Source organism: Tachypleus tridentatus, chromosome 2, assembly GCF_004210375.1.
Source record: "Tachypleus tridentatus isolate NWPU-2018 chromosome 2, ASM421037v1, whole genome shotgun sequence".
Taxonomy (NCBI): domain Eukaryota; kingdom Metazoa; phylum Arthropoda; class Merostomata; order Xiphosura; family Limulidae; genus Tachypleus; species Tachypleus tridentatus.
In genome coordinates this window covers 80,469,440-80,484,812 of record NC_134826.1, presented here as the reverse complement: position 1 = coordinate 80,484,812, position 15,373 = coordinate 80,469,440, and the positions used below count along the sequence as shown (strand labels likewise).

The following is a 15,373-nucleotide window of genomic DNA, read 5'->3' as shown; positions in this document are numbered from 1 at the left end:
AAATATGGCCAAACCTTATATTTCTTTTACATAAGGTGCTTAGCATTGAGACATAAATGTTAAAATGAGCACTTAAGTGAACTCGTACATGCCATCTGCAAAAGTAGAAAGGAAGATCTGATAAACAACTAATACATTTTGATCAGGTAGTACAATAAAAAAAAATCTAGTTAAAGATGTTAAAGCAAGTCCCCTCAACAAAACTTTCTTAAAGAATCCACAACCTTAAAATCTTTCTTCAACAAGAACAAAGTTCTGTTGCTCTCCATTGACAAATGAGTGGATAAATCAACATCCACTCTTTTTAACCTTATATGGTGGAATTTCTGAGAAATTTGGTAGAGATGTGTTTGACAATGAATAAGAACTTAAAAATAAAGGTAAAGGAACTGTAAGGATTGATGCATATATAGTGATCCAAAACTGATCGATTGGTTTAGTTCTTGTTGTTGGACATTCTATATAAAAGGTAAAAATTAATTATCCACTATCCATACTCAAAGTTACAACAAGATGCACTAAAAAAAAGTAGAAGTAAACTGAACAGTAATCAAAACATCAGTTCGAGACACAGCATAAAAAAACTAAGGATGTCCAATGCTAAAATTCACTTGACCTGACAACACTGCATCCTAAATGCATTCTTAAAAGGAAAGCACAGTTATATATGTTTGGGGTTACTGCACAGATCAGAGATAGATCAAATGTTTGTTTAAAGTATCCTTCTGTGTTCAGTGTATATTTGGTCCTTTCCTATCATTGTAAAGACGATAAGGGCTTAAAGATATGTTGACTTCTTAGAGCTGGAATAACAAAAATCAATGTGTTTCTTTCACCTTGAATACAAATGACTGGTTACTCTAGTTGAAATTCAGTTGTTCAGTTCTTACAGCAGAGAATTTTTGCTTCCCAAAACATCTTATGACTAATAGATTTTATATCCTTAGTTGATAAACAACTCTGTAAAACCCACTTGTTTTTCTTCTTATAATGAAGTCCTTTTGCATGGCTCAGGAAGAACAAGATTTAAAAAAGATATTTTCCAGAAAATGTTGGAACTAATATATTTTAAACCACTTAGTGATTAAATGGCCCTGAAATATACTTAATTCAAATTATAGTAAAGCCATTTTCTATGCATGTAACATGTACACTAGAGGTTAGTTTTGGAAATGCAAGTATTCTTTCTTTCTCTAATTTTCCTTTCTCAGAAAGAAAAATAAAAACAACAAGGGACTATTTGATCCTTCAAATTTCCAAAATAAAAAATTTAAACTCAACTTTTATTTTTCTGGAAATTACTAAATCCCCCTTTTAATTCTTGTAAAGTATCAAGCCTCCACTACTTCTGATAGCAATTCATTCTACAAGTCAATCATCCTGTTAGAAAAATAACATTGCTTTAACTTGAATCTAGCCTGTCTTTTCCAAATGTTAAACTTGTACATTTTCATTTTATTCTTTTTCAGAACACATCACAAAGAAATCTAATGATTTATGTTATCAATCCCCTTAGATAACATTTAACACTACTACTTTTTGCCCTTCTTTTTCTCACGAGAAAATAAGTAAAGAGAAATAACATTATTCACATAACACCTTAATACTTAGATTCATGCTATAAGCTCTTCTGTATTATTTCTTGAATAAGAAGAAACTGCACACAGTACTTTATGTTAGGCCTACCTACTTACTTCTACAGAAATAATTATCACTTGATTTTATTAGCTTTACTATTAACAATAGAACACTGTTTTGAAAACTTCAATGCCTTATCCAGTGATATGCCAAGATCCTTTTATTTAGAATTCATTAATTTATTAATTGTTCCCCCATTAATGTAAATAAGAAAAACAAGATCCTAAGTACTCCATTAATAATGAAGGGCCCTGATTTTTGCTTCACATCTTTAGTAAGTCAAATTAGGACTAAACTTCCTGCTATCCTTTTCATATTTTTCGTAATATGCCAAAAAACAATTTTTAAACTTCCAAAATGTCATGTCACCTTTAAAATTCAGTAATTACGTTTTCTCATTCTTTCAAAGTTGGTTTTCTAAAACTTATGTACTGAATTTCCATATCCCTTAATTTTGACATTTAGCAAAACATCAAACCTCATTATATATCAACCAATCTTTTCCAATTATTTCATAATTTCAAGTTCAACCCTTGCATATACATCTTTATAAGTAGTTAATAATAAATTTAAACTGTAATTTCTCTAGTTGTTTTTTTGTCTGTTTAGTAGAGAAAACCAGGATCTCTTGGACAAATCTCTCTCTCTCTCTCTCTCTTACTATTTGACTCCAAAGAACCCTAATCAATATTTAAGTTCATAGACTACCATAAATATTGCAGTGGCATTCCTTTCAGTAATAACCATGACATCATTATACAAATTCTCATTGACCTCCTACTTGTAAATAAGGTGGCCTATATGTCATTATAATTCCCATTACTTAATTTCCTTATTGTAACCTTATTCAAACAAAACTGGAGAGAGTTATGGTTTTCTTGTTCAAGTCATATACATATCTTTTCTTTTGTAAAGGTTATCAAGAAATTGTGTTGGGCTCTGATGAATTATGAATGAATCTCACAAATTACTACCCTCACACTGAAAATCTGCAACATATGCAGAAAATAGTGGAGGTCTATGAATTTATTTTTCTACCAAAACTATGAATATATATGTATAGAAGTACTTTGAGCTACGTATATTTACCTCAGAAAAAGACAGAACATGTAGTTAAGTCAGCTAATTTTCACATATACTAATGGCATACTGGTTGCATTTCAATACAAAAAAAAACAAAAAACACAAAAACATGAAGTTTATGTTAAACTCAGAGGGTTTGGAATAATACACAGATGTACATTTGTATCCCCTAGTAACATAGAACTAGTTTCAAGCTAGGCTGATTCTTACATACAATTATAAATATATAGGCTACATGCAACACACAAAAAAAGTGGAGTTCTACAATTTTGTTTATTTTACCAGACAGCTTGGAGTATATAGAGTATATACATCAAAAAAATTCAGTATATGTTATACAGACAGGCTGAATTTCACAGACACACCAACACACAAAAATAAGTGATATTTGAGTTACAGGACTCCGTCTTTCGGCCAGGGGCAAATTGTGTGTATAAAATATTTATAAACCACAGATATTTACCTCAAAAAACACACACAAATATTGTCAAGCCAGTTGCCTTCTCTTTCATCAACTGTTCAAAACTAGTGACAGTAGTAGATAACCTTTATAGCTTTGCCATAACAAAGACAGGACGAACACATTTTATGGTAACAGAACTAAACCCAAGACCTAAATTACTAGTCTACCCCCTTACTAAGTAGCCAGGAGGTCAGCACTGATGTTTCATCTGACCAGAAGGGTTATCTCATGCTTCTTCTTTATGTTCCTTTCTATCTGGCACAGCAAAATAAGTTTTCTGCTTTTTTTTTCATTATCATTTCATTCAAAACAATAAAAAACATTGCTGTCATTATCCTATGACTTGTCAGCCCTAATCTTTCATTTCTGGTCTAGTCAGTGTACGAGACTCATCGGTGATGTACATTCTCAGCTTATTGGCATGTTCTACATATTTCTTCTGCTTTATGACAGATTTTCCTGGCTACTGACATGCAAATTTGTGCAGATCAATTGATACAGGTCTTAATGTTAACACTTTACATTCTTGCAGATACTGGTACATATGCACTAGTAGTAAACTGCTCACCACATCTATAGGGAGATGTATTTCTCAACCAAATGTATGCACAGTTGATCATTATTCTGTTGAGCAATATAGAGTCAACACGTTTCAATTATTCCTCCTAGCTGTCTCCACTAGAATTAAACTTAGAAGCAAGCACTTAATGGATTTTATTATCAATTCTGCTAAACCATTAGACTGTGAATTATAAAGTAGAGTGAGTATTATCCCCATAACCAACACTTTACACAATTCAGAGGATAGCTGACTAGTCAAATTACATTACTGATCAATGATAAGTATTTTCCAGGATCACCAAACTGGACTATCCAGATGCCACACCTAAACCAACTTAGTGAAAAAAATCAATAATGACCTTCACGTATCCATCATCATCTCATTTAATTTCCAGGAAAGTAGCAGAGATATTGAGGGCTGTTCTACATAAAGGTGAACCAAACATTTGCTGTTACAGGTCATGGCAGGGTACACCATATAATGTTTAAATCATCACTAAATGTCTTAGGTTAAATGCAGCCAGTAAATCCAATGACAAAAGTAATAATAAATGCATGTAATACCTTAACTATCTCCACAGATAACAACAAGCAAAACTTTGATATCTCCTGCCTTATATATAGCTCTGCAATACAGACTGAAAGCTTTGTCTCAGCAGTTACTAGGTGTTTAAAAGATTCTGGACTGAGGTCCATAGACACAAGAGTTTTGGGCATTTCAGTGTGACATCAATTATGATTTTTATTCTAATTTTTTCAGATATAAGCTATGTGTTCTGAATGCTGTCAAGTAGAAAACAGAGCCAGTACCTAATGACACTTCTGGTTGACAACAATGCTAAAGCAATTTTGGAATCTACAACCTTAAAACTTGATCTCAATGCATCAGAAATGGTGTTAACTCCTACATGCTAACCAGAATGGGTTTCACTACATCACAAGGCAATGAAGTACACCCAAGTCATACTCTTCCAATGTTGTGCTTCAATATAACATACGTATAAACAAACACGTTTATTTCTTCTTTACCAACAAGTTTAGGTAATATTCATAATTTAAAAAATATTAGATGTTACTTTTTAGTAATAACATATTAAAATGTAAATATGAGTAAAATACATAACTATTATAAGACTCAGCGTCTTACGACTTAAACAGATTGCAGAGTTTGAAGTGAAAGAGTAAGTCTTGCGTGTCTGAAATTGTCTTTTCTGTACATATGATAGAAGCTAAAGTTGTTGGGTTTTTTTAATTTGTTTACAACTGCAAGTACACCAAATTTTGTTTCGCTTATAAATTTTCCTATAAATATCTTTTCCAGCACACTCAGTCATACGATTACTAATGATATATAACTTACAAATATCAGACTTGCAGGATTTTACTGTTAAATGTCTGATAACATTATCTGACTATATTTCAATGCTTGTTATTTTGAACTATACTGGTAACAAGAAACCCATTTTAAGAATAACAAGTTTGGCTGCGGTTTTGAACGAGTAACGAAGAAAACTTTACTTGATGTTTAACATAGTCATAAACGTAAAACGTTTCGATAAGATTTTGTCATAACCCCGTATTTTGAACTAAATATTTTCTCGGGACTACGCTAATGTATTGAATCCAGGAAATAGTCAGTCTTGGCTATGAAAAAATAATTCATAATTTTGGCTTGGAAAAAAGTCACATTTTATTTAAATACCATAAATAATTAAAGTAATAAAACAAAAAAATTAAATAATTTATACACCATTTTATAGCAAAATGTTATTTGTTACCCACCTCAAAGAAAAGTTCGTCAAAAATATTTGGAGCTACACGAACATCTTCGCAATTTGCATATTCCACTACAGGAGAGCCGTAAGACTCTAGTAGACTTTATTCATAGTGTCAATTGGAATATTTGTCTTAATCATAACATTAAAATCGCTGAATATACATGTAATGTCACAATATTATTCAAGTTGTTTTCAATCTACACTTGTCATGTTTTGTTAATAAATGACTGAATTAATTATTTTTGTTTCATTGCCTTACTTTACTATTTATTATTACAAGCACGTTTTTTTAAAATGTTCCATTTTTTTGCATACTAATATATCTGTGATGCCATCACATATAATTTGTATTATCAATGTGTAGAAGTCAGTTAATAACTGATTTAAAATATTGTTTTATTACTTTAATTATTTATGGTAGGTAAATGAAATGTGGCTTTTTTTTCCCCGACTTTACTTCCTTTAACCGATGTTACCATTTTCATAAGACATAGAAGTATGAATTAAAGTTGATTCTATGTTTACACTCATATCATATATTGTCCCCCCAGTGGCTCAGCGGTATGTGTGCGGACTTACAACGCTAAAAACCGGGTTTTGATACCCGTGGTAGGCAGAGCACGGATAGCCCATTGTGTATCTTTGTGCTTCATTCAAAACAACAACATATATTTCTATCTGCTCTAGTTACATATAAATTTTAAAATTATTTTAGCTTTTTAAAACTTTTTTGACATAGTTTCAATATATTTACGTTAACCAAAAAGTTTTTGAGGTTTATTTGTTCTAATTATGTTGTTTGTGTTTTCTTTAATAAATAATATCTATTCTGCTCGAGAGGAATGTACAGTAACGTGGAATTCGGACAGGGTCAGTCAACACAATTCCAGGCCCTGATGCCATCCAGGCCAGCTATCCCCATATGCTTCCTATCGTCGGAAGTTTTGGCACAATATTATCTCTTTCTTAGTTTGTTTTTCCAAATTTAATCGTACCACCCCACCCTCATCTTATCATCACCATCATTATTTCTAGCCTCATTTTCCTGTTTCCCTCATTCTTTCACAGCCATCTTGGTTCTTTGCTCTGCTACCTTGGCACTAGGAGTCTTCCCCTCACCTCCATGGTGGACCCTGTATCCAGTTTAGAAGAGTAAATAATTTATATTCTTTGCCGGTAATACTGGCAAAATGTCTCTGCATATTACAGTTGGCCAATGTCGTGAGAAAGTAAGGGTAACAGGTAATTTTGTCAACAACACCAATAAAAAAAAGAAAAAAGTAGTTTATCTATAAAATTAAAGAGTGCTTTTATTGTCGTTCTGTTTGAAGATCAGTGTACTTGAATTCAACGGAAATTTATTCTGAGATAAAAAGTTGTGGATCTATTCAAGATGTGGTACACGCAACTGTATATTTATGTGTGCAAGTACGTATACCGCATTTCTTTTTGTTTACTTTATAATACAGACTGTATTTCTTTATTAAACTTGCCCAGTCTCATTATTTTCACGCCCTAAGGATCCAGTCAAGTTACCAAACTTAGAATTTACCATTATTAGTGAGTCTAATTATCCGACACTTAAAAGAAGTCAGTTAGGTTGAAAATACCACAGTACAATATATCCTATGTTGTTTTTTTCTTTACGAAAATTCTGAATAATAATATTTATGCCATATGCTTTTCAAGAGACCTTTGGAGAAGGCTATCTTGCGAAGGTGACCTTTCAAATATACCATTTTATTCAACAGTTATATAAATTATATTGGGTCACTTGTTTTTTGTGAGGTGGTTGTTCACTCAGTATAAATGAGGATAATTTAGGATCGTATCCAGCGCTGAAAAAGCAGGGAAGCAAATTCTCGAAGGAAGCCCTACTCCAAAAGACTTTTTGAAACATAATGCCTCCCCTTTCGTAGGAAAAAGTAATTACAGCAGAAATTTGGATAACTATAAAATATTGTTTTGAATATAAGTAAATTCGTTTGTTTGAAGTTACGTACAAAGACACACAATAGTCTATATCTACTCTATCTACCACGAGTGTCGAAACCTGGTTTGTGGTTCCAGTGGTACAGCGATAAGTGAATTGGACCATTACATCATTCGGAATTTAAATTAAGGTATAAAGTGGGGTCCTTTAAAGCGAGGCCTCCGGTTGGGGTTAAGGCTGGCTCTACGGAATTGGGGCTATTTACACTCCAAGTTTTAAATAATACATAATGTACAGAGCAATTGATAACTTTTAAATGACTGACTGGCAGTCCCTTTGCTGACAGATTAAGGGTCCTTTTAATGGCTGATTCGGTTTGTTTTTTTTTGTTGAATGATTTGGAACAATTTTCTTTAATGATTCTGGCTGCTTTCCTCTTGATGAGTTTTTCTTTACAATGACAACTTTCCTTCTAGGAGTGCCCAGTTTTTGTCCTCAGACCAACGACAGCCTTGAAGCCTCATGTTTACCATTTTCATCTTTTTCATTCCTGGCGTATATATTCTAACACAAACCATAAAAATTGAACTTTTTCCGCATTCATTATTATATTCAACTTTTTAAACTTTATGTTGGGTCAATAGTTTACTATGATATAGCCATTGACTTTGCGCAGATCACATAATTAACACAGGCTACACAGCTCACAAGATATAAATTATTCTGTTTTTCATATTACTTGTTAATTTTCCATTGATTATATTTCTGGTTTCTCACAAATTGGTCCTTTGATTTGTTCTCTTTTATTAGTCCCTTCCCCCCTTAAATTTAGCTTTTATGCAGGCATTATTTCCCGAGGTCACCATCGAAAGCTGTGGAACATTGAGATGGATAGAAGTAGATCTTCACTATTATTCCGTGGACATTAGCTCGAACTGGACATGTACTGAAATATAAATTTCATAGGTACCTGTGGTTTGTAGTAAATTACATTATTCAATTTGAATAATTCAGTATGAATGTTAATATTTGTTCGTTGTAAAGTCCAAAGCTACACAATAGAATGTGTTCTGTCCACTACGTCTACCAAAACTCGAATCTTTGCGTCGCAGACTTGCAGTTTATCCCAGAATTACTAAAAGAAAATATCAAAGATCTCACGAAACTGGAGTATTGAGGCCAACAGTAGGGATAATTCACTATGGAACTACCGGAGAATATATACTGACACCACATTTGAGATAGTTATTTATGCTGTCACCAGGCTCTACGATAATTCAATTGGACAATTATGTCATATTAACGCTAATGGATGATCAAATGAGATGTATTTTACAAACAAATATCGACTGTTAATTTGATAGCTATGATGTAATTCCATATCTTTGAGACGTGACTTTTTTTTTGCTTTGTGCTCCTGACAAAATTAGTATTGTGTTTGTTTTTTACTTTTGCGCAAAGCTACACGAGGGCTATCTGCGCTAACCGTCCCTAATTTCGCAGTGTAAGACTAAATGGAAGGCAGCTAGTCATCAACACCCACTGCCAACTCTTGGGCTACTCCTTTACCAACGAATAGTGCAATTGACCGTCACTTTATAACGCACCCACGGCTGAAAAAGCGAGCATATTTGGTGTGACAGAGATTCGAAACCGTGACCCTCAGATTACGGGTAGAGATCCTTAACTACCTTGTCATGCTGGGTCTTCAACGTGATTAGTAGTGTCATTATATTGGGCTGCCTTCGGTAGTAGTGTTCAGCTGACTAATCTAGAAATATGAAAGAGAATAACTTTGTTTTGAAACGTTCCCATGCAGAGTAGTTTTACTTTGTGATCGTGCACACATTTCTTAAAAACATAATTGATGTATTTCATGTAATCACCATCTTGAAAGAACAGACAAAAAAATACGTTTTATTCTGATCCCTTAGTGGCATCACAACGGTATGTCTGCGGACTTACAGCGCTAGAAACCGCGTGTCGATACCAATGATTGGCAAAGCACAGATAGTCCACTGTGTAGCTTTGTGCTTAATTACATACAAATGTGTGAATCATGACTCTCTCTACTTGTAAACCTTTTCGAGATGGCAACCTATGAGATATTTAACGACTGCATCTTACTCGTGTTGTAAATAAATTCAATTTGTGACTGGTTTATTACTCAATAGCAAAACAAACTACTACAAACTGAGTTAGTGACGTGACTCTGGAATTAAAAGTCTAGCCAACAACATGTGGTTCAGAGATTGAGCAGAATAACATAAATAGTTAAACAGGTAAGTTTCAGAAATGGTCACAAGAAGTTTAGACGTGAAATTAGAACCAGGAGAGCATGTTACATCTAACGTTAAGAATTTACCTCCACCCTTATCAGTACAAACAGATTCCGAGATAAAGGTCATAACTGCAGTACAAGATTAACCACCAGCACCAATAAGAATGAGCTATTCAGAAACACTCACGTGAACAGTTTTCATATTGTAAAGAAATCTTTTCAGATGAAATAGGTTGAACAGCATGGATTTCAACAAATTGAACCATAAGAAGCAAAGAGGTTAGGGCATATGACTTGTGGTTATTACGAGACAGATTATTAACATTATATATAAAACTGAATATGCTCAGTATGATTGTAAAACAAATCAGTAAGCTAATTTAACTGTGAGTTGAATCTCTCAAGATATTTAATCATTAATTATACTGAACATATTCACACCAAAACACGTTGATGATGTAAGTTAATACTAAAGTCGAATTTAAAAAAAAAAAAGATTAATTAATAACCTAATGATGTTGAATGCGGATGAAACAAACATTCCACAAGTATCATTATTATAGTTAATAAAAGTATGGTCGTAATCCCAGCTTCACCAATTTACCTCGGACTAAATGAATGGAATCCATATAAATAGTAAATTCGTCCATTTTGTCTGTCGCAGGGCAAAAGTTGAATTTTTCACACTGTAATTGAGTCTGACACAAAGAGTGATTGAACCCCAGATTTCGCAAATCAACAATCTTTATAAACAGACACAAAGTTAAAATCAAACAAAGCCAAATGTTTCTGCTGTGTTCTGAATAATTAAAAAGTGGAGAAGAGAATCATTCATTGTCATATTCTCTTTTTTAGTTTATTGGGTATCAACCCATGTTTATTTAAATTATTTATTAATTACTTCTCTTCTTCCACACATTTCTTGCTTCGAGTAAATAACGCGTAATGTTGGAATTGTCTTCGATGGTTTGAATGAACCAAATTTAATCATATCTTCCTTTGTACTAACTACAAACTTGTATGCCTCGAACTTTCCTTACAATTCTAATCAATAAATTCTTCTTTTTCTTACAAAAACTTTCCCTCGAGATTAATATATTAAGTAGTTTGTTTTTTAAAACAAAGCCACATTGGACTGTGTGCTGTTCCCAACATGGGGAACTGAGCCCCCGATTTTAGTGTTGTACATCTGAAAATTTGAAGTCATTCTATCGGAGAACGAGACGTTTTAAGCTAATTATCTAAACGAAAAATATATTGTAAGTAGTTAACTAGCCTGACCTGAGGTAAAAGGATGCCAGCTCTTGAAACCAGGTGGTAACGTAACGTCATAGTTCTACGAAGAGGCAACAGAGGACGAAGTGGTGGTGGTAAGTAGTTCCACTGTGTATCACCAGAGGACATATCACCATAATCAGAAAATGTGGCGGTTAGTTCTAAAAATGTAGAATGATGAATTCATATATGTGTGAGAAGATGGTGGTGAGCGAATCGCCAGCAAATATCAACAAGTCTTAACATCATTTTGAACATTTTCATATTTCATATTTTGATTATTTCTGTACCATATTTTACGAATCTGTGCAAGGCAATTAAAAGAAAGACTTTAGGTTTCAGTTAATAAAAGATGCGATGATATGACTTTTTTTATTGTTTAGTTTTCATGCATTGTATCATGTTGGTATTGTTCGTTATCGAACATCATTCACACGTAATCACATTCAAAAACTCCGTTACAAAATGTCCTTTTTCAAATTAAAAGGGTTGTTCATTTATATAAAATTATTGCAGCTACTAAAATGATTGTGTTAATGCGCTGGTCTAAAATTAATAGACGTGAAGACCAAAATCTTAACCCCTTTTTATGGCTTGAATGTCTTTTTGCATAAAATACTCAAGCTCTAGATATGCAAACTAATAACCCACATGGTTTTAAAATAAATGTGTTTCATGTCGCGTAATATTTAAAATGCTCAAACTACACAAATATTATGTGCACTACATTAGTTAACTATAATGTAGTACAACGCAAACTAACGTGGCAGGGGTTTAGTTTAGAGAGAGAGAGAGAGATCAGAAGATTTCTCTCTCCAACTGGGGTGTTCGGGAACGTTGTAGTTCCTCTTCGTCCCCTCACGTGAGATATTGTTAAAATTTCCATGGGTTTTTTTCCTTTACTTTTGTTTTGATATTTTTGATGTGGAATGGGGTATTTGTAAGTAATAAGAAAGACGGAAGAACTGGACGAGAGTAGCATAAGTGAAGTAAGCCAGACCTTGGCCCATGGACGGAGTGTTCTGGCGGCTGACGAGTTAATTTAAAATTAACTATAACTGGATAAACTGTAAACTATAACTGAATAAACGGCTCTTTTCAGGATCAGGTGAGCATGTGGCTGGGATCTACAGGTCCTATGCCAGAGATTTTGCTGTGGGGGGAAACGGGAGTACCCCGAGAAAACCTACTTTCACAGCCTGGGCGCCGAAAAATCTACACAGACCGTGCCCGGAAGTAGCTGGGAATAAAAACAGAAATAAAAAGAAAAAAGCAAAACGAAGATAAAAAAAAGGAAAAAATATAGAAAGTAAAAATTAAAAAAATGAAAAGAAAAACTGGTGGATTGTGACGGTGGTATACATGGAAATTGTTAGCTGCGGTCTTGTAGATAGGTAGTATCTTCGTCATGAACTTGTTTTCACACTCAAAGCCCATTGGTGCAAGTGAAAAACGTGGTCTTGGTGGTGTAACAACTGGCTGTTCTTCGCTGGTCTGTGATGCTTTGTTTCTTCTTGTAATTTTGGTTTGAGTTTTCTGCGTGGAGGTAGTTTGTTTTTCTGTTTGAACTGACGCGTCGATTGTTATCTTGGTAATGGTTTGAGTCTGGCTGGTTGTTGAATTCTGTGGAACTGGGATTGAAGTCTGGCATGATCTGTCATTTTTCTTTCTTGGACTGCTGGAACTTGGCGTGTTGCTAGCAGAGGGGGTTGACGTCTTCTGGGTCGAGTTATCTGTATCTGTGTTGGTGTTTTTCTAGTTGGATCTGGACACGGCGGTATTTTTGTAGTTTCTCGTTGCAAGTTATCTGTTGGTTGTTTATGATGTCTGGGTGCTTTGTTTGACCAAGTGTTGAAGGGTCGTCGATGTGAGCGTTCGGCTCTAAAGTGAAATATGTGATAATAACATCCGTCACGTAAGATACAATCAGCACTGTACTTCGTTATCACCATCTTTATGAAGTTCGTAGGAAGATTAGTGTTCTTAGAAAAAATTCGATGAACAGCATATACATTGGCCTAGATTTGAGGATCTATGGCTTGTTTAATTTCTTCTGGTTGAATTGATGGGTCGACGCCCCTGAGGAATACTGAATAAAGACTTACTGGGCTTTTAGTAGGGGAACAACTTACGTTAAATTCGGTGTACCATGGCTGGCACAGATAAATTTGGTCTGCAGTTGTGGCGGGTTGGATGAGAATTCCGCCTCAGCGTAAGATTCGGGTCTTGGACGGTTCAATGGTTGCCCCTGGCTTGGCTCGGGCGATGAACGTGGCGTGAGGTTCGACGGTAGACTGTCAACGATTACCGGCGATACTGGCGTGGATGAATGTTTCGTCTTAAAAAGCATGTTTGCAGAGATATCAGCACGTCTGACTTGCTCAGTGACTAGCGTGGAACTCCTGATAATGTAGTACAATTTCACTACATGGTTTAAATATATAAGAAAGATCACGTGCTTCTAGTTACGTAATAAAAGTAAACAACGTTTTTTGGGGGGATGCAAACCTTCACATTCTTTTTCAAGGCGAGTTCCACGTAAACGTAATTATGTTTCCAGATTTACATATTTCGCCTAGAAGCTGTTTCGAAAGTAGAAAGATTATTTTCAATTACCCGTGGCACCAGTGTATCAGATTCGTGTGTAACGTATTCAAAACGTCATATATGCACCCTGATATTGGAGAAAAATAAAGCTCTCCGTGATGGGAAAAGGAGGCGAAACGAGAAAATCTACATACACAAAAGATAAAAAAATTTCGAGAAATTGATGGTTGCACATCGCATAATAACAACGTTTCTTCCAGTATCATATAAGCTAAATTTCCATTATAGTTCGATTAAATTCGACTATCTTACAAATTATTTTCGTATTGACCTAACTCATGCATGCTCAAAACATTTGCCTGTCAAAGAAAATAAGTAGCAAGCCAATATTCAACTTATCATTGACTGTATTCCTTATTTCCAATTTCAGCAGATAATAAATTTCAGTTACTTTACTATTATATAAACGAAGCAAAAATAAATAGCAACACTTACCGATCTTAGTTCCTAACATCTAATCAACTTCTACCGCTTTGAAGACGAAACAATAGAACACTCAACAATTGATGAGTGACGTGGAGATTTCAATAACATATTCAAAATGAAAAGAAAATCGTTTTTTTTTTTTTAATACGGAGCTTATTTGATATGAAACGGTAAATAAACGTACAACAGACTATGTCTACTATGAATATTTTAGCTTACACACAGCAACTATTTTTGGATAGTGTCTCATTCCGTATAGAGGTCAAAACAACCTTTGTTCAAATGACGTTAACTTTGACACATACTACAGGAATGTATGATTGGTAGAAAAATAATTTGTAAACGACCTTTACGACCAATAGTTACCATTCGTGACTGAACCAACTAATGTTTAGATTTCCTATTACAGAAAAACAGCAGCATTTAATGTATTTTGCCATAACATTCAACAGAATAACCACATCCACTTTACAGTGAAAAACAAGGTCTACTTCAAATGATAATAATTGACTCACACACCACAGCGGGGTTGCTCAAGGGCACAGTGACATCACGGACAAATCCATTTTTGTATTTTACAAAGTTCCAAGTTTGACTCTGTGGGTATTTGGGTATTGATGTTGTTAAATACCCAGGAGGGTCAGGTACATTTGACCTCTTCCTCCCTCCCGAACGATTATAGCGTCTGTCTTTAGGATTTTTTTTTTTTTAAAGCTTTGGGCCAGAGTAAAAGTATAACATCATACTCAGGTCCATTTCAGGGCTCAGTCCATGCATGGACGAACAAGAAGTTTTTTTTTTCATTTAATTTTTTTTTTTGTATTTTCATATATATATATATATATATTTTTTGTATTTTTCTCCTTTTTCTCGATTGAGAGAATGCTACTACTACTTGTAGTAACACAAACACTCACACAGAAAAGAAAGTAATAATAATTATTATTATTCAATACTTGTATAATAATTCAAAAAGAGAAGAAAAAAAAATAATAATAAAAAAAATAATAATAATACTGATTAAAAAAGAAAATAATAATTATAAAAATAAAAAGAAACAAGGACTAAGTGTCTAGTGCACAGTGGCCAGCTTGTGTTACATTTCTTAAATATATGTTAAAAGGGGAGAGGTATTTAGGACCATTTACATCATGTACGTGATATCTGTCGAGATCACACATTAAGTCATTTTTATGCCAATTCTTATTGAAATATTTTAGAAAATTATGCAAGAGTCTTTCAGCTATTGTATCTATGTTTGCATACTTGTGCATGAATGTGGTTGAGGTGCTACGTGGTACTTTGTATGCTGAAGTTAGTACAGAATT

The 15,373-nt window shown here is 33.9% G+C and overlaps 1 protein-coding gene across 4 annotated transcripts in view; it reads right to left on the bottom strand.

The window, feature by feature from the left end:
* LOC143244333 (major facilitator superfamily domain-containing protein 6-like) overlaps positions 1-14,507 on the bottom strand; it is a 38,689-nt gene extending 24,182 nt beyond the window's left edge. For 2 of the 4 annotated variants that reach the window (XR_013025031.1, XM_076488799.1), the window contains exons 1-2: positions 14,055-14,505; positions 11,019-11,173 (exon numbers count right to left, since the gene is read on the bottom strand). Coding sequence is in view for 1 of the 4 variants with exons in the window: in XM_076488799.1 (XP_076344914.1) it covers positions 11,019-11,173; positions 14,055-14,073 (174 nt within the window). In the remaining 3 variants the exon portion in view is untranslated. Of the gene's footprint in view, positions 1-5,527; positions 5,671-11,018; positions 11,174-14,054 lie in introns of those variants that run through there. The other 2 variants (XR_013025030.1, XM_076488801.1) reach the window with 2 other exon arrangements.
* Between the last annotated feature and the right edge of the window lie 866 nt (positions 14,508-15,373).